Source organism: Hyperoodon ampullatus (genome assembly GCF_949752795.1).
Source record: "Hyperoodon ampullatus genome assembly, chromosome: 9".
Lineage (NCBI taxonomy): Eukaryota > Metazoa > Chordata > Mammalia > Artiodactyla > Ziphiidae > Hyperoodon > Hyperoodon ampullatus.
The window spans coordinates 65,270,117-65,297,581 of NC_136922.1; the positions used below are offsets into that span (position 1 = coordinate 65,270,117).

Genomic DNA, 27,465 nt, shown 5'->3' on the forward strand with positions numbered 1-27,465 from the left:
TGTTTTCCATCAGTTCGAGCCTCAAACATAAAAGAGTTTCAACAGTGGCTGGGATATTACCTGACATTTTAATGATTGGGTGAAGAGAAGTTAAATTATGAGATGACCTGGATAACAACCAGACTTCAGAATCCTTTTCAACAGACTGTTAGTGAGCTGCCCAGTACCCTTGATGGTGGTTAAAAAATATATAATAAAACGTCCGCCAAGCTCTTCAAGACAGATAGAGAATTACCCAATTCCCTCAACCTCTTCATCATAAGTCTAAGGCAAATGTTTGTTTAAAATTTGAAAACGAAGCAGTTTATGTTCAACTGGATGAATTTCATTCATTTGGGACAGAACAACAACCAAAAAAGTTAGTCTGTAGTGTTTGTTTCACAGCTGGTGCATTCTTAATAAAGAACATTCTTTTGTGTGTCAGTACTCAAAATTGGGACACCAAAAATGCAGCAATTAAGTAAAAAGGTTTTATTTAATTATCAGCTGTTTGTAACTAATTTGTTTATGATAAAAATAAGAGTTGCTAACATTTATTGGCCATATTTGTATGCATGACATATTTTTATATAGATTGTCTCATTTAATCTTTTCAAAAATTCCAAGGTAGATGCTGTTATTCCCCCACTTTTTAGATTACTAAACAGAGGCTTCCATTGATTAGGTTCCTCGTCTAAGATCATACAGCTGTGGAGCTGGAACTGAAACCCCATGAGTCCAGCTGCAGCACTCAGCTCTTATCAGCACACTAGATGGTTTTCTTTATGGAGCTCAGTTCATCCAGGTAATGTGGTCGGTTGATGACAGGTCTACTGGATGATCACTTGAGAACAGAAAGCTAATCATGTGACATTGCCCAAAACTGACAATTTTTTAAATTGAAGTATAGTTGATGTACAATATTATATAACTTACAGGTGTACAATATAGTGATTCACAATTTTTAAGGGTTATACTCCATTTATAGTTATTATAAAATATTGGCTATATTCCCTGTGTTGTACAATATATCCTTGTAGTTTTATATATAATAGTTTGTACCTCTTAATCCCTGACCCCTATATGGCCCCTTCTCCTTCCCTATCCCCACTGGTAACCACTAGTTTGTTCTCTATATCTGTGGGTCTGCTTCTTTTTGTTATATTCACTAGTTTGTTGTATTTTTTAGATTCCACATATAAGTTATATCATACATTAATTGAGAAATTGACAATTTTTTAACTTGTGTGTTTAGCACCCACATAATATAATTGTAGGTACTTTTGAAGTTAAGTTCATGGAAGTAGGTGGAACTGCAGTTGTATAGTCATCAAGAAGTATGACTGCTTTTTTGTATCCAAAATGATTGCTATTCATTATGTTCCTAGATGAAACTTTGTTTTCTTTTCTTTTTTTTTTTTTTTTTTGTGGTACGCGGGCCTCTCACTGTTGTGGCCTCTCCCGTTGCGGAGCACAGGCTCCGGACGCGCAGGCTCAGCAGCCATGGCTCATGGGCCTAGCCACTCCGCAGCATGTGGGATCTTCCCGGACCAGGGCACGAACCCGTGTCCCCTGCATCGGCAGGCGGACTGTCAACCACTGCACCACCAGGGAAGCCATGTTTTTCTTTTTTAAGTGATAGATACCCATATGCTGCTCATAAGAGACCAGAGAAAACACAGAACAATGCCACAAGAGACTGAAACAGAGAGTATCCTGGGAAGTTGTTAAAGGATAATTTCATTTAAGGGAAAGTTTTTACATAAAACTGGCAGATGGGGGTTATTCATTTGTCTCTTCTAGAAATAGCTGAAAGAGGTACAACAGAAATCATTCCAATTCAAACATATAGGGAGATGAATTCAACCAGGATGCTAAGATAATTTTGGACTTTTTCAGCTTTATAGGCTGAGGGTTTCCATGAATATCACTGAGACCCATGATTCAGTAACTTGGAGGGTTAGAGGTTTCACTCCTTCTGCATTGTAACCTGTATCATTCAGGATAGAACCTTTGGGGAAAATGAAAGTTTTTTTGTTTGTTTTTTTGTTTTTTGTTTTTTTTAGTATTGACAAGTAGCCATACCAAGTTGTTTTATTTATTTATTTTTTAATTTATTTATTTTTTATTAGTTTCTGCTTTATAACAAAGTGAATCAGTCATACATACACATCTGTTCCCACATCCCTTCCCTATTGCGTCTCCCTCCCTCCCACCCTCCCTATCCCACCCCTCCAGGCGGTCACAAAGCACCGAGCTGATCTCCCTGTGCTCTGCGGCTGCTTCCCACTATCTATCTACCTTACGTTTGGTAGTGTATATATGTCCATGCCTCTCTTTCGCTTTGTCACAGCTTACCCTTCACCCTCCCCATATCCTCAAGTCCGTTCTCAAGTAGGTCTGTGTCTTTATTCCCGTTTTACCCCTAGGTTCTTCATGACATTTTTTTTTTTTTTAATTCCATATATATGTGTTAGCATACGGTATTTGTCTTTCTCTTTCTGACTTACTTCACTCTGTATGACAGACTCTAGGTCTATCCACCTCATTACAAATAGCTCAGTTTCGTTCCTTTTTATGGCTGAGTAATATTCCATTGTATATATGTGCCACATCTTCTTTATCCATTCATCCGATGATGGACACTTAGGTTGTTTCCAGCTCCGGGCTATTGTGAATAGAGCTGCAATGAACATTTTGGTACATGTCTCTTTTTGAATTATGGTTTTCTCAGGGTATATGCCTAGTAGTGGTATTGCTGGGTCATATGGTAGTTCTATTTTTAGTTTTTTAAGGAACCTCCATACTGTTCTCCATAGTGGCTGTACCAATTCACATTCCCACCAGCAGTGCAAGAGTGTTCCCTTTTCTCCACACCCTCTCCAGCATTTATTGTTTCTAGATTTCTTGATGATGGCCATTCTGACTGGTGTGAGATGATATCTCATTGTAGTTTTGATTTGCATTTCTCTAATGATTAATGATGTTGAGCATTCTTTCATGTGTTTGTTGGCAGTCTGTATATCTTCTTTGGAGAAATGCCTATTTAAGTCTTCTGCCCATTTTTGGATTGGGTTGTTTGTTTTTTTGCTATTGAGCTGCATGAGCTGTTTATAAATTTTGGAGATTAATCCTTTGTCAGTTGCTTCATTTGCAAATATTTTCTCCCATTCTGAGGGTTGTCTTTTGGTCTTGTTTATGGTTTCCTTTGCTGTGCAAAAGCTTTGAAGTTTCATTAGGTCCCATTTGTTTATCTTTGTTTTTAGTTCCATTTCTCTAGGAGGTGGGTCCAAAAGGATCTTGCTGTGATTTATGTCATAGAGTGTTCTACCTATGTTTTCCTCTAAGAGTTTGATAGTTTCTGGCCTTACATTTAGGTCTTTAATCCATTTTGAGCTTATTTTTGTGTATGGTGTTAGGGAATGATCTAATCTCATACTTTTACATGTCCCTGTCCAGTTTTCCCAGCACCACTTATTGAAGAGGCTGTCCTTTCTCCACTGTACATTCCTGCCTCCTTTATCAAAGATAAGTTGGCCATATGTGCGTGGGTTTATCTCTGGGCTTTCTATCCTGATCCACTGATCTATCTTTCTGTTTTTATGCCAGTACCACACTGTCTTAATTACTGTAGCTTTGTAGTATAGTCTGAAGTCAGGGAGCCTGATTCCTCCAGCTCCGTTTTTCGTTCTCAAGATTGCTTTGGCTATTCGGGGTCTTTTGTTTTTCCAAACAAATTTTGAAATTTTTTGTTCTAGTTCTGTGAAAAATGCCAGTGGTAGTTTGATAGGGATTGCATTGAATCTGTAGATTGCTTTGGGTAGTAGAGTCATTTTCACAATATTGATTCTTCCAATCCAGGAGCATGGTATATCTCTCCATCTATTTGTATCCTCTTTAATTTCTTTCATCAGTGTCTTATAATTTTCTGCATACAGGTCTTTTGTCTCCTTAGGTAGGTTTATTCCTAGATATTTTATTCTTTTTGTTGCAATGGTAAATGGGAGTGTTTTCTTGATTTCATTTTCAGATTTTTCATCATTAGTGTACAGGAATGCCAGAGATTTCTGTGCATTAATTTTGTATCCTGCTACTTTACCAAATTCATTGATTAGCTCTAGTAGTTTTTCGGTAGCATCTTTAGGATTCTCTATGTATAGTATCATGTCATCTGCAAACAGTGACAGCTTTACTTCTTCTTTTCCAATTTGGATTCCTTTTATTTCCTTTTCTTCTCTGATTGCTGTGGCTAAAACTTCCAAAACTAGGTTGAATAAGAGTGGTGAGAGTGGGCAGCCTTGTCTTGTTCCTGATCTTAGTGGAAATGGTTTCAGTTTTTCACCATTGAGGACAATGTTGGCTGTGGGCTTGTCATATATGGCCTTTATCCAAGTTGTTTTATACCTAAAACTAGTCATTGACCATGGCCTTCAGAGAAAATGTTTATCTACCATTTATTGAAAGTTGTGTCTGTAAGAAGGATCATTTCTTTAATTCTAAAATGACCATTTTGGGCCAAGATCTTTTGTACTCATATTTCGGGGAAAGACTGTAAAGCATATTAGATTAAAAAAAAAGTAGTTTTGCTGGTAGAATTAAATGATAGTAAGAGTAAGTTCTTCTCATTGGCAAAATGGATGTTCACTGTATGTCTTGAGTTTTTAATTTATTTTTATAAACATTATGGCCTGGACACATTAAGCCCACTTTCTTGTACATAAAATGCCACTTTACCTCAGCCTTGCCTTGTTCCTGTAAAAACAGAGGTTTGTTTTATGGCCCGTCTAGCTGTATCTTTCCCTGACAAATAGACATCAAATAAAGAACCAATTGTTGTAACTTACTCAGAGACTTTTGCTAGATCTACTTACCTGAACAGCCCTCAGTAGTAACAAACAGGGCCCAGACGATAAATGACTGGTTTTGTTTTCATGAAAGTTAGGAGAAGTATCACCTGCCAGGAGGCTTTATCTTGGAGTTTGGGGGGAAAATCCTGTACTGGCTCCAGAATCATGACAGTCACTAATGTTTAAGTGATATTCTAACCTTTCCAAAATCATTTATATGTTCCCATTTTCTCCTTATAGGATTTTTAGAAAATAAAAACCATAATATACATAGCATATTACTGTTTCAGTTGTTTTTTGCCCACATGAATTTAAACACATGCATGCACACACACACACATACACATACACACACACACAAAATTTCCAGAAATATTCACTGTCAGTTTCTTACTAGGTTAATATACTCTTATTTTTCCTTTTTATATTTCTCTCTTTTTTGTGTTACTCTCTAGACAGTTTTTCTCCCAGCCTTTGTGGAACATTGTGATTATTTGTTCAGACTCTCCAGTAAGGAAATATCCTTTTTGGCTATTCAAGTGACATATATTACACAAAAGCATTTAGCACAGTGTCTGACAAGTAGTAAAATGCTCTGTGTTGACTTCTTTTCCTGCTCCCTCTCTCCCTCTTTTTGTTTTTGGTTTAGTCCTTTGGTTGATAGTGTGGCATCAGCACACATTTGATAGATAGTTCGATAGATAGATGGATAGATAGGTAATCTAGATAGATAGATAGATAGGTAATCTCTATCCATCTGTCCTTGGTCCTTGATTCCCTCTCTATATAGATTTCTTTCCTTTGATCCCTTTTTTAAAAGTTAATTAATCTATTTATTTATTTATTCTTGGCTGTGTTGGGTTTTCGTTGCTGCACGGGCTTTCTCTAGTTGCGGTGAGTGGGGGCTAGTCTTCATTGTGGTGCGCGGGCTTCACTTTGTGGTGGCTTCTCTTGCTGCAGAGCACGGGCTCTAGGTGCACGGGCTTCAGTAGTTGTGGCTCATGGGCTCTAGAGCTCAGGCTCAGTAGTTGTGGCACACGGGCTTAGTTGCTCCGTGGCATGTGGGATCTTCCTGGACCAAGGGTTGAACTGGTGTCCCCTGCATTGGCAGGCAGATTCTTAACCACTGTGTCACCAGGGAAGCCCCTCCTTTGATCCTTGATATTCAGTTTCTCTACTTTTTTATGCATGTATTTTGTATTTATTTATTTATTGGGTAAACGTGTACAGAAAGCCATCGTTGTTCTAGTAATTGTGCTTAATCGTGGGAGACACAAACCAGAGTAAGATAAAATCCTGAGTCTGGTGCATGAGATGCACAAATAAAGATGTCAAACCATCTGTGAAGTGCTCTCTAGAGAATATATAGGGGACATGTAGTGGGGTTGAGAGCTAGGGCCTGAGTCTGGGCTTGGGACGGAGGGAAATTTTACAGAAGAAGTGGCCTGGAGAGGCCAAATGCTAACATAGACTTAGAGGCACACTTTTGGTTGGGTGCCTAGCACTAACTAGATGTGTGACCTTGGGTAAATGATTTAACCCCTGTATGCCTCAATTTTCTCCTCTGTAAAGTCAAAATAATAAAAGCATTACCTTGTTGGGTTGTTACCAGGATTAAATGTTATCATATGTAACTCACTTAGAATAGCAATTGCCTCTTAAAAGCACTTGATAAATGTTAGCTATTGTTGTCACTATTACTATGGCTATAATTATTACCATAGCTGTCATTATTATCCTTTAAACTGATTCATGAGGAACATGAATTTAAAGGAAATTAGGGGAGGACATTCCTGGCAGAGGACATAATTTAAATAAGAGCAAATTAGTGTGGAAAACCAGAGTTTGTTCAGCAAACTACCTGCAAGATCTCTAGAGTGAGAGATATGTAACCGGAGTGTACAGATGCTGTAACCCTGATTGTTGGACATTTAGATAGTTTTATTTTTAAATTATTATAAATACTTCTGTGTTATACATCTGCATGAGGATATTATATGCATCTTTGATTATTGCCTTAGAGTAAGGGCCTAGAATTGAAAAACCTGCTTCTGCTTCCAGCTTGCTCCCAAGTAAGTGCTTCTTGATTTAAAAGTTCATCTGTGACTTTTTGCTACCTCCTTGACATCAATGATTATCATTCTTTTTCATCTTTGTTGATATCAGAAGTGGAAACTGGAATTTTAATTGTGCATCTGTGGTTTTATTAAGATTGCATTTAAAAAATATTTTTAGCTGTTTGATTTTCTATTGTTGTAATTTTGGGCTAATGTGCAGTATTCCTATTGTTTATCAGTCTTTTATATTTTTCCTTCTGTGAATTATTCTTCATGCTTTCCCATGTTTCTGTAAATCAAAATATCACCTTTTATTATTGATTTGAAGAGCACTTTGTATCTAAAGGAAATTAACTCCTTTTCTTTAATATATGTTACAAATATTTTTTTCTGGGGTTTTGGTTGTTTCGAATTTTGCTTAAGGTAATTTGTTTGTTTGGATTTTTTTCACATGACTTCCTTTAGGTAGTCAAATCTATTTAATTTTTTCTTTATTGATTCCAAATATGTTTTTTCTTACTTTTTTCTTCTTGTATTTTATATTGAGCTCTTTTAGCCATCTGAAATTTATTGGACTTTTAAAAACCTATCTAACTTCAGGTTTTCAAAAAAATTTTACCCCATATTCCAGCATATTTTATTGGATAATACATCATTTTCCACTAATTTGAAATACACTTGTAAAATATACTAAATATTTTTATATACGTGGGACTATCTCTGGTATTTCTGTGCTATTCCATTTTCCTCTCCATCTATTCTGACATTGATAGTAATGCTGTTGTAATTATCATAACTGTATAATAGCCTTTAAAAATTGGTGGAACAAATTCCTCAATTCATTATTTATTATTTCCTGGTTCTTCTCAACCATTTATTCTTTGTTATGCACTTTAGCATCATATTTTCAAGTTAAAACACTCCTTTGAGATTTAGAGCGAAATTGCATTAAGATTCAAAGTCAATTTGTAGACAGTTGATACCATTTTTATGCTGAATCTTGCTATATGTTTGTCCATCTATTCAAATCTTTTATGGTGGTCTATAAATATTTAGTTCTATACCTATAGGCTTTGGCATTTCTTTTTCCTAGTTATTTTATCTTTACTGTTCTTTTAAAAAATATAGTTAGTATCCTTTTGAGTATAATAATTCCTCCATTATATTTTCTCACTAAATGCTGTTAATGCAGAGGGACATGATCAAATCTTCAACCTATTCAAATATATTTTTCTTTTGTATTCTTGGAAATTTTTTAGGTGTGCAATCATATTATCTGGAAATGTAATCATTTAATCATTTTTCTAACATATACATTTCTTCCTCTTTTCTTATCTTATTATATTGCCTTGAATTTCTAGAATAATGTTAAATAATAGTAGTGATAAGTGGCCAGGATCCTCATCTTTACCCTAACATGAATGTTTTTATCTGCTTTATTCATAATGTTGCCTATTAATTTCAGATAGTTATTCCTAGTTCACTAGGTGATTTTTTTTTAAATCAGAAGTGCGTGATGAATATTATTACCCTCTGTTGAGATTTCTTTTTGATATAATGCTTTGAAGAATTAACATTAATTGAATCCTTTTGCATTCCTGGAATAAGTTTTTCTTTATTGTTGTTTTTAAATATATCATACTGATTTGCTAATGTCTTAATTTGAATTTTTGCATATATATAATGCATGAGATTGCCCTTGAGGTTTTCTTCTGCGTGAGTTTGCACTCAGGACTTTGTGAAGTTTCTGAGCACAGTTCTGCTAACTTTGGAAAACAGAACTTTGTGTTCATGTCAAATGTTCTACGACTGTGCAGCATCCTGAGAAAGACTTAATTTCTTTCCCTATGATCATTCTTTTAATCATTTTCTTTACTTTTGTTGTAGTTAAAAAATTTCCTCTATGAACTCATTTTAATTTCCCAACTTTTAGAAGACTGCTTTGTCTTTTCCTCGGTGTTGTTGAAAAGGCATTATCTTCCACTTTACTATTTCACTTCTTTCTAGTTGTAAATCCTATCTACTCTACTGAGCCACTTCCTCTCCTTTGTAATTATATTCTATAGAAGCATCAATCAATTCTGAATTCTTTTTAAACAGGCTAAGGATCTTTTAGATGTCTAAGGATCTGTCTTTACTGGTGGCTCTTTTAGTTACTTCTATGCTGATTTCTTTTTTGCTGAGATGAAACCTCAGTCACTTTTCCAAATCCTTTCACTTTTCTTTTGAGCATGAGATTGGGAGGGATCAGATGTCGAGCTTATGAGGTACACACCATGATCCTGTTTTTGCCAATCTAAAACTCTTATCCTTTAAACAGTAATTCACAATCCCATTGCTGTGTGTCTTTTCTTTCTATCAGGGAGAAACAAGATTCTGGAATGGTTTAAGACTGGATTTTGGAGTCAGCACATAAAAGATTCTCTCATTCACTATGCGCATGACTTTGAGCAAGTCACTTAAACTTTTTAGAGTCTAGTTCATCACATGTGAAATGAGACACTACTAACTACCATTTTAGGCAGCTGTAAAATGAGCAAACATATAAAGTAAGGAGCACTATGACTAGCACATAAAAAGTAATTTAAAATGGTACTAATGTAATTATTCAACTATCATAAATAAGCCCCTAATCCTGTCCCTTCATGCAGCATGGTCCTCCTTTCCACATTCTTATACAAAAATCGCATCCAGTTTTCACCCCTCAGAACCCAAAGTCTGGATCTTCAGTTGTCTACATTGTTTGTACTGCACATTTCTGTCTGTACTTCTTAGGAGCCCCCTCAATTTCTGCCTTCTGTCTTGCTCTCTACCACAATGTGCTACCAATTATTGAGCAGGACTTTGATGCTTTATGTAATAGCTCATTTACTCCTCATAATCATTTGTTAGGAAGATATTATTCCCACTTTGTAAATGAGGAAATAGAGATTCAGAATTATTAAGTGACTTGCCCAGGAGCTGAGTGGGCAGTTTTCCTGGAGTCTGGGGGTCCAGATTTTTACCTACTCTCCACTCAAAGTTGTTGTGAGGACCAAGGTCAAGTGAGAAGGTTTCACAGACTGTGGAGCATGATGCAAACAGAACAGCTCTATCAGCCTAGTATTTTCTTTTCTCTCCTAGCCACCCCCTTTTATTCCTAAGTCTTCTGACATGTGGGTTGTACTGTGGGCTGGTTATCCTCATTCCCTCTGCATTTCCGCATCTTTGTTTTCCTCCATTCTCTCCCTCCCTTCCTTTTATCCCCTGCAGCATTTCCACAGAGCTTCTTCTCTTAGATAGGTCTTACTCTATGTCTCCCTTTCTCAGCCAGAGAGAGCTCTCCTCACCCTGATGTTTTCTTGCCTTACTGACTCTTTCAACGTATCTCTTTTATGTTTGACACCATTTAAAAATTGTTTTCATAGCTCAGTTATAGGCAGACAGCTTCATATTTTCCCTCTGTGTTTTTTAAAGGTTTGGTTTGAAAAAGGGCAGTACAGGATGTATAGGAGGTAAGAAAGAAGAGAAAAGAAACTGTTGGGAGGGGCTGCTTATTCTTTCTTCAAAGAAAGCAGAGCTGGGGTTAGTCCAAGTTGTTTTACAATTGGAAGAGACTCATCCTACCATAGTTTGGACAAAACCTGGATTTTTATTGCCAAGAAAGTATAAGATGGAAATGGAGGTAAATGTGAATAATTCAAAGTAATGTTTAAACTTTGAGGATGTTTTACCTTCTCTGGAATTAGAGATTTATGCTAGTCAAGAGTTAGGGAGGAATTTGAAATGTTTATGTTACCAGAGTGTAAAAAACATTGTCCAGTTGTTTATCTAATCTTTCATTGGGCTTGCTTTTAAAAACACGTTTAGATTTGAAGTAGCCTGGGAATAATAAACTGTTCCAGACCATAACTTGATGCCCCAGTGGAAATAAGATAGATCCTTTTTCATTTGTTTTGAGAAATTTCCCAAGCAGACAGATGTCTTTGTACCTTCCTTTGCAGTTCCTTCATCCACAAATGACTGTTATCAAGAAATAGAATTACAAGTGTTCTGTTACTTCTTTTTAACTTTAGCTCCTACAGAAATTACTACTGGGATCTTGTTTCTTTTCTGGGCTGAACATTTTGTTGTTGTACCTACTCAGTCTCACAGATTCTCCATGTGTTATCATCCAGGAAGATTCATTTCTTAAAGATGTGTATTAATTAACACAAAGAACTTTTTGAGAAGCTTTTTTGATCCACAGAGCAACCACGTGTGCTGGGGCATAGGAATAAGAGGTACTATACTACATTCTGCTGTAATTATTTTCCAACCTCCCAGTGGAAAACGTAGATAATATTATGTAAAAAATAGAATGAATTTTGGTTTCCATTTCTTCTTCCTAATCCCTTAGCCTAAATTCATTCACTCAAGGCAACCAGTAATTATTGTGTGCCTACTGTGTGCCAGGAACTATTCCAGGGCTTGGGATACGACAACAAACAAAATAGACAAAGATCCCCAAAATTTTGGAACTCTCATTCTAGCGGGGGAGACGATAAAAAAATAGCATGATAAAGAAGTAAACTACATAGTATGTTAGAAAATAACAAGTGTTAGTGTTAAAAGGTGGTAAGTACTATGGAAAAAGAAATGTCAGAAAAGAGGCAGTTACAAGATTATAATTTTAAATTGGGTTGAGGGTAGGCTTTGTTGAGAAGGCAACTTTTGAACAGAGACTTAAAGAAGTGAGGGATTTATCCATGCAGAGATCAGAGAGATGTTTCCAAGTAAAGAGAATGAGCCTGGCATGTTCCAAGGACATCAAGGAGGCCAATAGTGAGTGGTAGGAGATGAGGTCAGAGGGGTGAGATCACGTACAGCCTTTTGGCTGACTTGCTTTTTTCTGGGTGAAGTGGGGAGGACCATTTTGAAGAAAGGAATATAATCTTACATTTTAAAAGGATCCCTGCCTGCTATTGTGCATAGACTATGGGGGGGGGGGACGGTCAAAGGTAGAGGTGGACAGTCAGTTTGAAGGTTACTCAGGTAAGTAATTTGGCGATAGTTCAGGTAAGAGATGATGGTGGATTGCACCAAAGTGGTAGTAGTGCTGAAGGTGGTGAGAAGTGATCTTATTCTGGATACATTTTAAATGTAAACACAACAGAATTCCTAACAGAGTGGCCGTGTTGTGTGAAAGGAAGAAGAGAATCCAGAACAACCGCAAGAGTTTTGGCTTGAACCACAGGAAGGATGAAGTTGAGATGAGAAAGGCTGCGGGGTGGAACAGGTTTGTGGGGAAGATCAGGAGTACAGTTTGGGATATGTTGAGTTTGAAATGCCATAAGATGTCCAAGTGGAGATATTGACTAAGTAGTTGGATATACAAGTCTGAAGTTCAGGAGAGAAATCTGGGCTGGTGTTATAAAATTAGGAGTTGTCAGCACGAAAGTGTTATTTAAAGCCATGAGACTGGATAAGGTCACCAAGGGAGTGATTTTAGAAAAGAGATGAGAATCAAAGGCCGAGTGCTGGGAGAGTCAGAATTTTAGGAGTTTGGGAGAAGAGGGGGAACCAGCAAAGGATGCTGAGAAGGAGCATACAGTGAGGTAAGAGGAGAATCAGTAGAATGTGGCATCCTGGAAGTCGGGTGAAGAAAGAGTTTTAAAAAGTGATGGAACGATCAGCTGTGTCAAATGCTAATGGGTCAAGTAAGTTGAGGGCTGAAAACTATAGATTTAGCAATATGGAGGTCACTAGTGATCTTGAATAAAGCAACTGTCTGTGGAGTGGTAGAGGCCAGGTCTAGACTGGGATGGATGTACAAGAGAAAGGAAGAGAATTAAAAATAGCAAATACAGACAATTCTTTGGAGAAGTTTTGCTGCCAAGAGGAGTAAAGAAATGGAAGAAGATGCAGGAAAGTGGGGGTCAAGAGACAGTAAATTATTCCTGATTTGATGTTTATTGTTGTTCTTTATTATTTATCTAGACCCCAGTGCTTGTTCTTTCTTTATCAAGCTGTTATTTCCTACTGGCTACTGTTTTTTGTTTGTTTGTTTGTTTGTTTTTGCTAGGCCAGACAACCAGTTAAGGTTTTCCTTGACTAGCTAACACGATAGTTCGTATTCCTGGAGGTCAGGCAGCTGTAGCTGCTGCTCTCTGCCTTCTGAAAATTCACCACCCTCCTTTCCTTCAGCTTACATGAGAACCTCAGGCTTAGGTGTGGGAATTTTGGAAATATAAGGCAAAGTTGATGAGAATAATAGTAATACTTATTATTATTACACTTAATGTATCACTTACTATGAACCAGGCATTATTTGAAGTGTTCATATAAATTAACTCATTTAATCTTTACAATTATCCTATGAGCTAGGTACAGTTATCTGCATTTTACAAAGAAGGAAACTGAGGCAGAGAAAAAAGTAATGGTGGGGCTGGGATTAAAATTCCGACAGTCTAGCTCCAGAGTCCGTGCTCTTGAAGCACCTGGAGAATTTTAAGAGCAAGATGTTAGCTAGAGAGATTTCATTTTACATAATGTGAGAATTTTCTAGAGTTGATGGGCTAAGATTTTCAGAAACAAGATAGAATACAGGAGCTGATGGGGCATTTCCCCAGATTTACTAGCCTGTACATTAGTGGACTGTCACCAGCGCATAATATTGGAAAGATGTGGTAGAGCATTCTTCAAAGATAACTTTTTTAAGGCTGTATTTCCTATGTATTTGCTCAAATTTCATGAATTCCTTTCCAAATCAAAGAGTATATATTAAGCATCCACTCTTTGCATGAAAAAGAAAAAAAATTAACTATTTTCCTCTATCTGTTTATTTTCCTTTGGGAAGCTTATTTGTTTATCATGCAGGCTATAGAACAATCTGGAAATTAAAATAAAAAGGACTGTATATGTGAATATAACACTATACTGTTTTTTAAAGGATACTTAAAATTTCTGTAGCTTTAGAGATGAATTATGAACCAAATGACCCTTTGTTAAGTGTTAGTTCTTAGAGCACTGGCAGGCAATTGCCACTGAATCCTTCATTAATAATTCCTTCCTTTTCCAGAAGGACTTGCCAGCACCCATAAAGTATTCACTAGGAGAGTTAAAATCATATAAAAATAATTGGTGTTTGCTTCCTTCAAGGCATACATTTAAATACATTGCTTTATTCCTCTGCTCCTTGGCTGCCTCCTATGTTTAGTAACATTAGGTCAGCAGACTTCCTCTTTTAAGGTTCATCTGCTGGCCATTTCAATTTCCCATGAGAAAGCAAACCTACCACTGTTTTGCCCTTTTATCTTAATGTTTCATCCATTTATGTCATATTATCTTGTGGGTTTGTGTTTCTCAGTAGTAATGGCACTGCTGGTAAATAGAAAACAATGAATGTGATTATGCACCCCTGATCATCATCATCATCATCATTTGAGCCCTTTTAAAATTCCTGTTTTGATCTCAGAATAGTGATTATCTAGGATAGTAGATTATCAGTGATTTCATCCTATAAAGGATGTGTGCACTGTTTTTCAAGTGAATTATTTTAATGCCTGGTTGACAATTTTGGCTTTGACCACTGGGTCCAGCTAGAAACATTCCACCACTGGTCTGCCTACCCCATCTTCTGGGTTTACCTGTACATTTTTTACAGCATCAAATATAAATTCATGCCGTGCTCATGGCTTGTAGTTTCATGTGTAATTGGCTGTAACTTAATGACTAACGTATGTTGGAGGTTAGTACTGAAAATAATAGCCCAACATTTATTGGGGACGTACTCTGTGCCAGGCTCTGTGATAACTGTATTACAAGCACTGACCAATTTAACCTTCATCTCTCATAAAGTAAATGCTATATTTTCTGAATTTAGAAAAAAGGAAACTTAGGCCCAGACTTATGTGACTTTGCTCTAGACATAATGATACTTGCCATGTCCCATTTTGGATGTCCCTTTCCACTATCAATGGGCTGGTTATCGTCTTGTGTACATTCCCCTTTTTGCAAAATATGACATTGTTTAATGGACTATTGTAGAAATATATCATTAGATAACAGAGTTGTTTAGGAATGAGCCCTGAGTGCTTGTTCAGTTTCCTCATTTGTGAACGAATATGATGAAACAGGTGCTCTCCAGAGACATTGTGTTCTTCACTCTTTTCCCTCAACCTGTATATAACTGAAGTGACCCAGCTGAACTCTCAGTTTCAAAATCACCACCTAAACTCTGTCATTATTAAAAACAACACAATTTGCTCAAGATTATGGCTTTTAATTGGGTTGTGGAAAGAAACTCAAGTTGAAGAAATGTTGCCAGGATCACTGAGGAATTAATAACCACTTGATGCAAGAGGGAAGCTGTGAAGAACACTGGCTCTCTTATTATGTGTTGTCCAGGCAAAGTAGAGTTATGTTCTTACTCTTTCATTTTTTTAGTAATTATAATTGCAGAACTATTGGCTTCCTTTCCTTCTCAACTGTAGCTATAATGTTTTATTTGTGCGTGTATACTTTTGAGAGAGAGTTGGCCTCTGCTGAAGAGGGACTTAGGAAAGTATTTGAAATGGAAATGTCTTAAAATTATGTGTCTTTCCAGTTGTACATTGGATTGCCTTAGGATTTAGAAACAAAATGGAAATTAAATACCACAGTGACCTTCTTTTTGAACAAGAAAGTGCTATACTTATCAGTATACAAAAGATCTAGTTGAAAGACAATAGATCTTGCATTTCCTTGGAGAGTGCTCTAGACATTGATCAACTGGCAAGGAAAAGCAAATATTAACTTTCTCTTCTTCCTCACCTTCTCACAATGCCTGGGTAATACTTTTGTATTCCTGTTTGGAGGATTTAATGGCCTTGTTAACATGTGGGAAAACATTGTGATTGGAGACTTTAACAAAATAGTGAGTAGTTTTATTTTTTTTTAACTTCCATGTTTATGTTTTTACTGGTGTGTGTCTTTCCAAGTACTCCAGGTTAAGAACTAAATGTGTTAGAAAAACAGATGTAATGCAGATAAATGGGAGAGTTCTCGTGTCCTTCAGTGAAGAAAGCTCCGAGTTCCTGAGCAGTAGTTTTATGGGACCTTCTCTGTATCAGAAAAAATTGTGCTTACTCCACTTCTTTCTCCTGAGTTCTGTTGTGTCATAACTGACTAATGATCTATAGAACCAGACAATTCACCTACATATGGTAGGGGATCATAATGCACTAACATAGTATAGAGATCACTCTTACCAACAATTAATTGGGGAATTCACTTTATGAAGCCCTGTTTACGGACTGACATCTGGTGAACTTCTTAACCTGGATCTGTTCCAATCTTTAGGATTTATGGACTGTGCTTGCCTTTTTGTAAATAGGACTTTTTTCTGCTTGGTATATTCTGTTTACATAATTATCAATGGATGAAAATGGCTATGTTCCTGTATTTCTTAATCCTTTGTACTAAGTGGACCTAAATTATAAGTGGTGGTCCAGCTAAAAGAATGTTGGACACCTATCATTATTCAAGTTGTGGAAACATCTTAAGGCCAGGAGGACCCTACCCTCTTAAACCCAGATTCTCTGACTGGAGCCCTTATACCCCAAGGGACTTAGTATTCAGTCTTTATGGGATTTTTAAAACTTGTTGAGACACATGCTAGACCTCTTAAAATATATCAGACTTCCTTTTATTCACAAACTTGGTCTCTGCTGTGAGGTGTGAAATGGAAATATTTTCAAACATAGGTATACATGCATAGTCCTGAACACATTTTAAGTTCTTACCAGGTGTGGGGGGATCAAAGTTCATTATTAGGTAGTGGAAATGAAATCCCAAACATTCCACAGGCATCATGTTGGACACACATTACAGTGAACTTCACCTGCCTCTCAGTGGTTAACCATTATTATCTCTGTTGCTAGTAGATGAGCTACTGTCTAGCAGTCAGCATGTCATCTGCAAATATAGGGAGGAAGAAAAGTTATCGAATGGATTTAAAAGAAACATAGAAAAACAAATATCATGTTGCAACTGGAAACCTAAGACTATATAGAAAGGCACTGTTTTCTTCTGTTTTCCTGAGTTTGAAACTATAAAACTGTACCAGGTTAAGTGTGAGATGCCTCTACATTACAACAAAGTAAAGGGCAGAATGGAAGGGGAGATGAGAACGATATGGAGATATGCTCTCCAGTTCCTCCTTCAGAGAAGCAGTGTCACCATATGATATCAACCGGATTTGCCACGCTGTGGTAAGAACTCATTCAATGATACGTTACATTCTTGAGGGCTTTGTTTCCAAGATGTGCTTTGACAAGGTCTGACTGTTGTATTTTTAACAATCTCCTATATGTGTAGTGTTCTGGAGCATCTGCTTAGTAAGCACCTTGGTAAACCCAATTTCACAGAAGTCTTGGCTTTCTAAAATGGCCCATAAGCACAGAACAGAGTCATACACACACACACACACACACACACACACACACACACACATATCATTAGTCAAAAAATTTCCAACAAGCATAGCTTTACCAATTATGGTGTGCTCTTAAGGAAATGTTAAGTCCAAGTACAAGATGAACTGGGCCCTTTGAAGTCCAGTGTGGAAGAAGAGAAGTCAGTGGAGAATTAACAGGGGAAGTGCAGCCCCACTTTTCCTCCAAGCCTTTTGCTGTTTCTCTCCATGGCAGCCCTTGCGTAAGTCTTTATCTGACACAATTTTTCCTAGCTATACCTCCTACTCTGCATTAAATTTTTCTAACTGCTATTGTATTTTTTATTCTTTAATATTTTATTATCTATACCTTCAGTAAGTCACCCCAAATATCATCTGTAGAAGTGTACACAGAAAAATGGAATATGTTGATAATTCATCCTCCCCTCCCCACTTTTCCTTTTCATCCTCTATCTCCTCTCTTTTACCCACCCCTCTTCCTTCCATTCTTCCATTTTGTCAAAAAATTTGTAAATACTTGGTTAAAATTGCTACACAAACATACAGTAGGATTCTTGGCTTTCTATAGCTTACATTCTCCTTGGGCTAAAAAAATATATTTTAAGAAAATAGAAGAATGAACAGAGTAGGGGAGAATTATCAGGAAAACTCTTACACATATCTTTAATGCCTATGTGTGGCTGTATGTACACATTTACAGAGAGAGAGAGGGAGAGGGAGAGGGAGACTGAGAAAGGGTAAAGAGTAAAACTATTTCAAATGAATATATTTTCGGAGAATTTTTTAACTACTCATAGTCTCTTAGGGAAGCTTTTCATATTTAAGATAGTGAAATATTCTTTTCAAAGCACCCATTCGCCACACTTCACGTGAATTATAAACCTTTGAAATGAAGTCTGAATGTTAACTTCAGAAACACTTTATCCATCAAGTAAATCTTGATTAAAAGAAAAATGTCACTGGTGTATATTTTTGAGGTTTCTGCTGTTTTAAATTCTTAGTGGCAATTCAAGCATGTGAACAGAAGATTCTTTGGCTGGCAAGTCAGAGCATGGTCTGTGGTCATTTGTGATTCTCAAAGTGTCTCCTTGGTTGATTGCTTTTAAATATATGAAGAAAAAAGAAGAAAAAAAAATTTTCCTCCCTGAAGGAATGGAACATTTGCACCCATACACTCAGTTGATTGCAAAGGTCTCTGTTGCAAGAATATAAATCTGCAAAGTCCTAAAATATACCCAAAGAACAGCTTGCCAACCTTCTGGGTTTTCTCTATCACTGAAAGGAAGTACTGGTTAGGACAGCCAACTCACAAGCAAATCCACTGAGATCTTGATGGGAAAAAAGGTATTCTTGAGAGAGCTCTAATGGTTTAGGAAGCAGGAGAACCAGGAGTCGGCTCTAGGATATGAGGGGCATCCGCTACCCTCTCTGAGCCTCTGTTTTGATGTCTCCTAAATGAAGGTGGTTGCACTAAAAGCTAAAGTTCTTTGATTCCACCGATATGGTGTGGAAAGTGTATCTATGCCAAGAAAATTCGTAGAAAACAGAGATGGTAAAATGTACTTTGTGCTGAGCACTGTGTTCAGTGTACACGGTCTCACATAATCCTCACAATAGGCCTCATTAAGACCCTCTCTTTACAGTTGGGGCAACTGATAACCTGCCTGCGTCCAACAGCTAGACCCAGACTGACCCACTCCTGAGAACTTCACAGTCTAAGTCAAGCCTTGCTGTTGGCCTCCTTTGCCTTCAGTGGCCTCCCCATTCACTGCCCACCTGGCTTTCACTTTTGATAGAGGAAAAGAAGAACTGGAGACAATCCTAAAATTTGGGAAACTCTAAGAATTTATGAAAAGAAACTGTCTTTAAAATTTTTCCCCAATCTAGTCATGAGAAAAATATTAAACAAATTCCAGTAGAAGGGCATTCTGCAATATGCTTGACCAATACTCCTCAAAACTTCAAGGCCATCAAAAGTAAGGAAGGTCTGAGAAACTGTCACCACCAAGAAGAGCCAAAGGAGATGCAACAACTAATGTCATGGGGTATTCTAGATGGGATCCCGAGACAGAAAAGGATGTTAGGTAAAAACTAAGGAAATCTGAATAAGCTATAGATTTTAACTACTAATAATGTATCAATATTTGTTCATTGATCAAATGTACCATGCTAATGCAATATGTTAACAATAGGAGAAACTGTGTGGAGAATATATGGGAATTCTCTGTACCATTTATTAAATTTTTCTGTACATATAAAAATGTTCTAGGGGCTTCCCTGGTGGCGCAGTGGTTGAGAGTCCGCCTGCCGATGCAGGGGACGTGGGTTCGTGCCCCGGTTCGGGAAGATCCCACATGCCGCAGAGCGGCTGGGCCCGTGAGCCATGGCCGCTGAGCCTGCGCGTCCGGAGCCTGTGCTCCGCAACGGGAGAGGCCACAACAGTGAGAGGCCCGCATATAGCAAAAAAAAAAAAAAAAAAAAGTTCTAAAAATTAGTCTATTTTTTTTTAAAAAAGCTTATCACTGCCCAAACAAAAAGAGCATTTGTAGCAGTAGAGAAAATAATATTAAAGAACTGCTACTATTACTCCTCCTCTTCTCCCTCTTCCTTATTGCTATTGTTATAGTAATACTATGAGATGATCTGGCAGTGTTAAATGCCTCTAGGAACCTTTAGAATTAGGTTGCAGTTGAAGAGTAGCTTTCTGTGAGCCTTGTGTTAGGCCAGGCATTGGCAAGCTACAGCCGATGGGCCAGATCTGACTGTTTTAGTAAATAAAGTTTTATTGGAACACAACTAATGCTCATTCACATTTACATTTTGTCCTTGGCTGCTTTTGCACTACAATGGCAAAACTGAGCAGTTGCACCAGAGACCAGGTGGCCCACAGAGCTTAAAAAATATGTACTATCTGGCCAACCTCTGGTTTAGGCTACCTGAGTTACAAGGTAGATGGTGATCACGGCAGGTAAGCTGGGCCATCAGAATTTATCTGGGTTATAATCAAGTATCTATCAAGTAGAACTCTGCAGATCAAGTAGCGTGAGTCAGCTTCAGAGGTGGCCACATGTTTAAGGTGTCTGAACACTTTCTTTTTTTTGCTGCAGAGCTGTGTCTTTTGGCCCCATGGGTGTATCAGCTGTGTGAACCCTACCCCTTCAGACTCCCAACTTTAGGGACTTCCGTCTTGGCCTATTCACTCTACTCTTCTTTTAGTGTTCCTAAGTTTGACATGAGAGTAAATAGTCAGAACTTAATGTGTTTTTCAATGTGCCAAGCACTTACACATGCTCATCAATTTCTTCCTTATGAAGTAGGGCTGCCATAGTCTCTGTTTATAGATAAGGAAACTGAGGCTCATTAAAGTGAAATAATTTGCTCAGGAAGGTCACTTGGCTCATAAATGCTGAGCCATGGTTTGAATCGAGGCTTTGTTAAATTCCCTACAAATAAGCCCGCATTCAGTGCTGGAGCTGGCTCACACTGGCTGGTGAGAACCAATCACTGAATTTTTAGGAATTCTGTGAGCCAGTTAACAAATTCAGCCGTTATTAAAAATTAAATTATGTAAACTTATAACCAAATAAATTGTATTAAGAACAAAGATAATACACCTCAAAACTCTTCACTAGTTATTTTATTACTACATTTTACTATTCTCTATGCTCTTGAGATTATTTATGTCTACGGAATCTGAATGGTGAAAGTGCTATCTCATGGTGTCCTCTTACACATCTCTGCCAAGCTCCACGTTTGGTGATGTCACGTTGGTTGCTTGAAACTGGCCATGAACGTTGTTTGCTTGAAACTGGCCCTGATAGGAGTATTTATACCAAAGAAATGGGCAAACACTACAGATTAGGGCTTTACCTTTTTTCCTTGAAAGCCAGCTGGTTACATGTTTTCCAGAATACCAGTGCGTACCCTGCATTCTGATTTTGATCTCTAGTATTCTAGACAGTTACATTTGTTTCTGCTTGGCCTCCTATCTTGACCTTTGAACTCTATAACTTTTATAGTTCATGCTATAGCAACCTACAGAGAGGACCTGAACTCTGTTTGTTTTTTTTTTAAGACTTATGTATTATTTAGTTATTTATTTTTGGCTGTGTTGGGTCTTAGTTGCGGCAGGCAGGATCTTTGTTGAGGCATGCGGGATCTTTCGTTGTGGAGCGCGGGCTCTGCATTGTGGTGTGCAGGCTTCTCTCTAGTTGTGGCGTGCGGGATTCCTCTTCTCTAGTTATGGCGAGTAGGCTCCAGGGCGCTTGGGCTCTGTAGTTTCCAGCACGCAGGCTCTTTAGTTGAGCCTTGAGAGTTCAGTAGTTCTGGCTGCAGGCTTAGTTGCCCCACGGCATGTGGGATCTTAGTTCCCTGACCAGGGATTGAACCCGCATCCCCTGCATTGGAGGGCAGATTCTTTACCACTGGACCACCAGGGAAGTCCTTGAGCTCTTTTTTATTGTTTTTGTTTGTTTGTTTGTTTTTCTGACAGTGGCTAGAATTTCCTTAGTGTAATTCCCTTGTTGATAAAATATGTTCCACCTGGTGAGGAAGTTTCAACAATTTTATAATTTGCTTTTGAATACAGAAACAGATTTAAGGATAGCTTGTAATCCATTAAACAAAACAAAACAAAACCCTAGAGTTGAATTATCTTTATAAATATAGGGTGATCTCCTATTTTTCAGAATTTTTGGTAAGATTTTCTACTTAAATAATTTTCTGGCTACATGAGGATTGTAGCCAGAAAAATTTTCTTAAAAAATGTTTAAATTTAAATATAGTGGATTTACAGTGTTTCAGATGTATAGCAAAATGATTCAGTTATACATATACATATATATATATCTATTCTTTTTCAGATTCTTTTCCATTATAGGTTATTACAAGATATTGAATATAGTTCCCTGTGCTATACTTGTCGTTGTTTATCTATTTTATATATAGGAGGATTGCTATATACCTTAATGTGCTACTAATTTGCAAAGAAACAAATTTTTACAGCCAGGTTTAGTTAACACAAATGGTCATGCACATAATTTGATTGGTAACAATTCAGAGGAAGAGGGAGCATAGTGAAATGTCTCAAAAACATCCTCTTAAACATCACGGGTGTAATCTCCAATTTATAAACTGTCTTGTTCCAAATGCTGTAGATACTGTTTGCAATTTGTGATACATGCTTCATGTTTTCAAATTTCACCTGCAAGGGTTAGGGTTCCAGATTACTCCAGAAAAGTGTTTTAAGCCTTTAATTGTAATAGGACTCTAAAATGGAGCCACACTTATAACATTGTTCCTTATGAAAATGCCCCCAGAGTTCTGACTCGGGATCCCAGGTTCCTTAATGAAACTCCTTTTTACACGAGAGCACAGGGATAGAAGTGGATTTCCATAATTGTACCAGCAGTGGGCAAAGGAGAGCCTGGACATCCCGTATTGGTGGGGAGAGGGAGGCTGTTCTGGACATTATGCAAGGAGGGAGCTGCCAGACCGATATTGGAGTAGAAGGGAGGTACATAGTTGTGAGAAGCCCCTGCTGTTGCCAGAATGAGTTTACTGGCTATTTGAACCTCTGATAATTAGGAGTTGGCTGAATTATTATTTTTAACTATAATTCCATGTATCATATTAATTAATGGAGACCATATCTTGAAATCAGTGCTGTTCAAAGTGTGAATAGAAGACTAGCATCTGTCTGCAAACTGTTACTTGAAACTGAGAATAAGCGTTCAGAAACTTGTAGCAATTGACAGTGTACTTTTTACAATGATTGAATCTAAAAGATAAGGGCCTATATATTGTTCATTTTATTTTTCTAGTAATTCCTTTTATTCATTTTTATTATATGTGACAAAAGTATTGGTTTAGATAGATAGGAAATTTTAAGGCTGGTGCTTTTGAGAAGCATTGCTACAATGGGCTTCAGGAGGTCTCTGTTAGTTTGGAAATTTTATATTTTATTTCTCTCTTTTTACTACTTACTCTGAAATTTTTGTTTGTTTGTTTTTACTCTGAAATTTTTTTTTTTTAATCTTTATTTTTATTATTTTTTTTTGCGGTACGTGGACCTCTCACTGCTGTGGCCTCTCCCATTGCGGAGCACAGGCTCCAGACGCGCAGGCTCAGCGGCCATGGCTCACGGGCCCAGCCGCTCCGCGGCATGTGGGATCTTCCTGGACTGGGGCATGAACCCGTGTCCCCTGCATCAGCAGGCGGACGCTCAACCACTGTGCCACCAGGGAAGCCCTACTCTGAAATTTTTAACAAATATTTTTTTCCTAGCAAAAATCTCATCAGATATGCCCGTTTGCCCTTCTTATTCAGTAGGTGTGGGTGGGGCCTGAGATCGCATTTGCCTTCTGTTGCCTGCTAGCTGCACTGAACTTGCCGTTTTCTTTTTGCAAGGTATCTAGTTATCAGAAGCAGCCACCCTACTCTGGAATCCTTATAATTATAAATGTTGCCATGCCACAGCTACTTGATCTCCTGGGCTTGACCTCTACATGCACATCATCCCAGTTAACCATGGGTGAAAGCTTAAGTAATTGCATAACAGAAGTTATTCCCAGTCTGTTTACCCGCAGCCATGGAACCCCTATTTCTTACAGATAGATGGGCGATCTAACCTCAAAATTCCATCTTGAAGGCCTGCTTTTTAGTACTACTTCCCGTGTCAATGATTTTTGCAAGAAAACAGAGCCTGAGGCAGGAATTAAAGTGGCAGTTTATTTGGCCAACTCAAGGAAGGGAGGATGAGGAAAAAGGGAAGCAAGTCAAGGAAATACGTGAAGTAATACAAAGTGATGCATCCTATGCTGGTGACCACGTCTCTCAAAGAGCCAGGAAGAGTCCCAGCAGGTGCATCTACTCAGCACACAGCACTTTTCTGGAGGTTGACCAAAAAGAAATAATAATTCAGAGTCGATCCAGGGAGAGAGGCAGGAGGGGAATTTTCTGCAAGGCTCCTTCCCTTCCCCCATTTCCCATTGGTTGGGATGCCAGATCTTACATCGTATTGTTCCTTCCAAGCTTAAAGTGGCAGAACTTCTGGGCATATGGTTGGTCAGTCTGGCCACATGGAGGTATCCAAAGACAAGGGGGTAACATTCCTAGGGCAAGTGACTGGTCAGCCCTGCAGTGGGATTTGAGAAATTAGTCATCTCTGTACTTTGGACAAAACAAAACTTTTGTGCCAAGGACAAGAGAGGAAATTACATACGTTGTAATTTATGTAATGTATACTCTACAAGATGGTCTACAGCAAGTGACTTTTCCTTTTGTGCCCACCTGATTGAAGAACTAGTGCTTTTGAAGTCTTCAGCCTTCTCACTTGCCTCACTATTGAGTCAGCTGGAATAAATGATAGACACTGATTAATCAGTGGAGACCTGCCTCTCTCCACTCATGGCAGCACTACTGTCAGATCACTGCACTCTCTCCCATCTGTTGGCTGGAGACACTTCTTCCCCAGTCTTGAAGTTTCCTTGTGTGCAAAGGTAGCTGCATCAGTACAACATTCCTGCCCTCATCCTGCTTCCTCCCTCCCTCTGCCTTGGGGATGGAGAAATGACTTAATCTGATTTATGAGTCTAGAAAGCCATTCTCTGGCCTTTTTTCTTGGGATCAGGGTTCTGTTTTGCCGGGAGCACTCCCTTCTTTCTGTTCTTCCCTGCAGAGGTACCCCTTCCCCACCTCTGCATACCCTATTCCTTTTGTCTCAATTGGGTGAGAGTCTAGGAGGAGAAGAAGGGTGCTATTTCTTGGGCTTCTCCAAAGTCCCGGCACCTCTGAGCCTGTCCCTGGGCTCACAATACTCTAAGCAGTGCTCCTCGCAGCCACACCTAGTAGATCATCAGGTGAGATAAAACCTGCTGACACCCAAGACCTGCAGCCAGGTATCTCTTTGGTTGATCCTGCAACTGGGAGCCATATAGTAAATGGTTAGATAACACAGGCTTTGGGAGTTGTCTCGCTTGGGTGTGAGCTCTGTCTTACTCCTTAGGAGCTGTGTGACCTTGGCAAAGAATTAACAAGAAGAATGGCTTTGGGAAAAAAAGAAGTACAGTGTACAGCATGTTAGAACATTTCCAGGAAATGATGTACTGATCTCCTGAAACCTCAGTCTTCCTATCTGTAAAAGCAGAATAATAACCTCTATTTCATGGTGTGGTTTGTAGGAACTAAATGAGATGATATGGGCAGAGTTTTCAGCATTGAGAAAGTATGTAATAATGATAGTTACTGTTACCATGATCTACAGTCTTTAGAAAGAGATTAAAAATAAGCCTGGTTCTCCTTCTGGATGGGGCCCTAGCTATTTTAAGATAAAGCCGGGCAAGTTCCATTGCACTGATGGATAATTCTAACATTTCCTGTTTGGGGAACCTCTGAGGCTACCTCTAATTCTTATTTTATGAGTGTGGAAATCCTTATCTCTCAAGTTTCCCTCAACATCGATTTCTTTGTCAGAGCTGATACAGAGGGATGGATGGTAAGGTGTACTTTCCTTCAGACCTGGGATCTTGACTTCACTCTCATTTGAGTGACATGGTTTACACATCAGTGCTACTGGTACCCTCTCTTTACAAACCTCCTCACACATAAAGCCAAACTTGAATATAGAGGCTTTGGACTCAGTGTATGAGAAGCCTCAGAAAAGGAAAAATCACACTTTATTTACAAGAAGAATGGCTTTGGGAAAAAATGTGTACAGTATACAGCATGTTAGTACATTTCCAGAAAATTAGTCAAATTAGTCTAATAAAGTTGCAGATGTAGTCAGGAAATTCTCAACATGAGTTCTCTGTACAATATTTTGGTGGATAAAATCAAATGACTTATACCTAATATTTTAAAAGTGCAGTGGTCCCAGCTTATCCTCAAGTCACCTTGGAATTGAAAGCTAGTCACCAACTCAGAACACCAGTGGCCTTCCTCTTTGTTCAGGGAAGTTTTCTTTCCCTCACAGTCGATGTGCTTTGTTTCTTTTATAGTTTCTGGTGCTCTGGTATTATAGGGAATTTCTGCTGAGGTACCATTATAGTATGGATATCACATATGCTATAGATTTTGTCCTTTCTGACTTAAAAGGGTTAAATTTGAAGACAACACCATTGCTGCTGTTGCTCAGTGCTCATCGGTATGTCTTTAAAGGCAATGACTCATTCCCAGCATTTCACCAAAAGAGAAACATTTAAGATTATTCTTTTTTGGTCTACTCCTGAAGATTGTTGTCTCTTTTTATTTTTTTTTTTGTGGTACGTGGGCCTCTCACTGTTGTGGCCTCTCCCGTTGCAGAGCACAGGCTCTGGACGCGCAGGCTCAGCGGCCATGGCTCACGGGCCCAGCCGCTCCGCGGCATGTGGGATCTTCCCGGATCAGGGCACGAACCCATGTCCCCTGCATCAGCAGGCAGATTCTCAACCACTGCGCCACCAGGGAAGCCCTGTTGTCTCTTTATTTATTATCTTCATGACTGGTATGTTCTTAAGCTGAGGTTGCCGTATGGAGAGGTAGATTTTTCTACTCGTTGCTTAAAATATTGTTTGTATTTTTCAACTAGGTGGCTGTGCTATGATCCCAGAATCAGACCTAGAAGAAAGATCAGTAGAGCAAGACTCCACTGAACTGTTTACCAACCACAAACACCTCATCGTGGAGACGCCCATGCCTGGTAAGAGAATGGGTGGCCTTCACAAATGGTATGTCAGGAACAGCGAGACACTGGTCAGGTTTTGTCATACCAGAAAGCATTTTGCAAAATTGCTTGTTTTCTAACTTATTCAGCCTTCCCCTTGGCATTGGTGCAGCTGAATTTGATCATTTGTGTACTCCTTTCAATATTCACACCTTTTCCCTCTCTTGCTCTCTTTCATTTTTCCAGAAGTTTCACCCCTCCAAGGAGTTTCAGAATAGTTGAAGTAGAGTTGTCTGGTTGAGGGGAAGATGGCCTTCCCAAGGCTGATCATGTGTGGACCTCATGCCAAGCACAGATGAAGGTGCTTCATACAGCTCACCTGCCAGGAGATAACAATAGGTAGAGATGGGGATGGGGACTTTTAATTTTTCTAGGAGGACTTGTAATACTATGGGCAAGTCAGTTGAACTTGTCTTACCAGGAAAGGATGTTGCTGCTTTTTGGTCATCTGTATGCTTTCAGCCACAG

The 27,465-nt window shown here is 38.4% G+C and overlaps 1 protein-coding gene across 4 annotated transcripts in view; it reads left to right on the plus strand.

Annotated features, from left to right (window-relative positions):
* BBS9 (Bardet-Biedl syndrome 9) overlaps nt 1-27,215 on the plus strand; it is a gene marked incomplete at both ends in the record, with an annotated part of 471,339 nt that extends 444,124 nt beyond the window's left edge. For all 4 annotated transcript variants that reach the window (XM_079711010.1, XM_079711009.1, XM_079711012.1 and 1 more), the window contains 2 exons: nt 26,863-26,973; nt 27,184-27,215. In XM_079711010.1, the coding sequence (XP_079567136.1) occupies nt 26,863-26,973; nt 27,184-27,215 (143 nt within the window). The remainder of the gene's footprint in view (nt 1-26,862; nt 26,974-27,183) is intronic.
* Between the last annotated feature and the right edge of the window lie 250 nt (nt 27,216-27,465).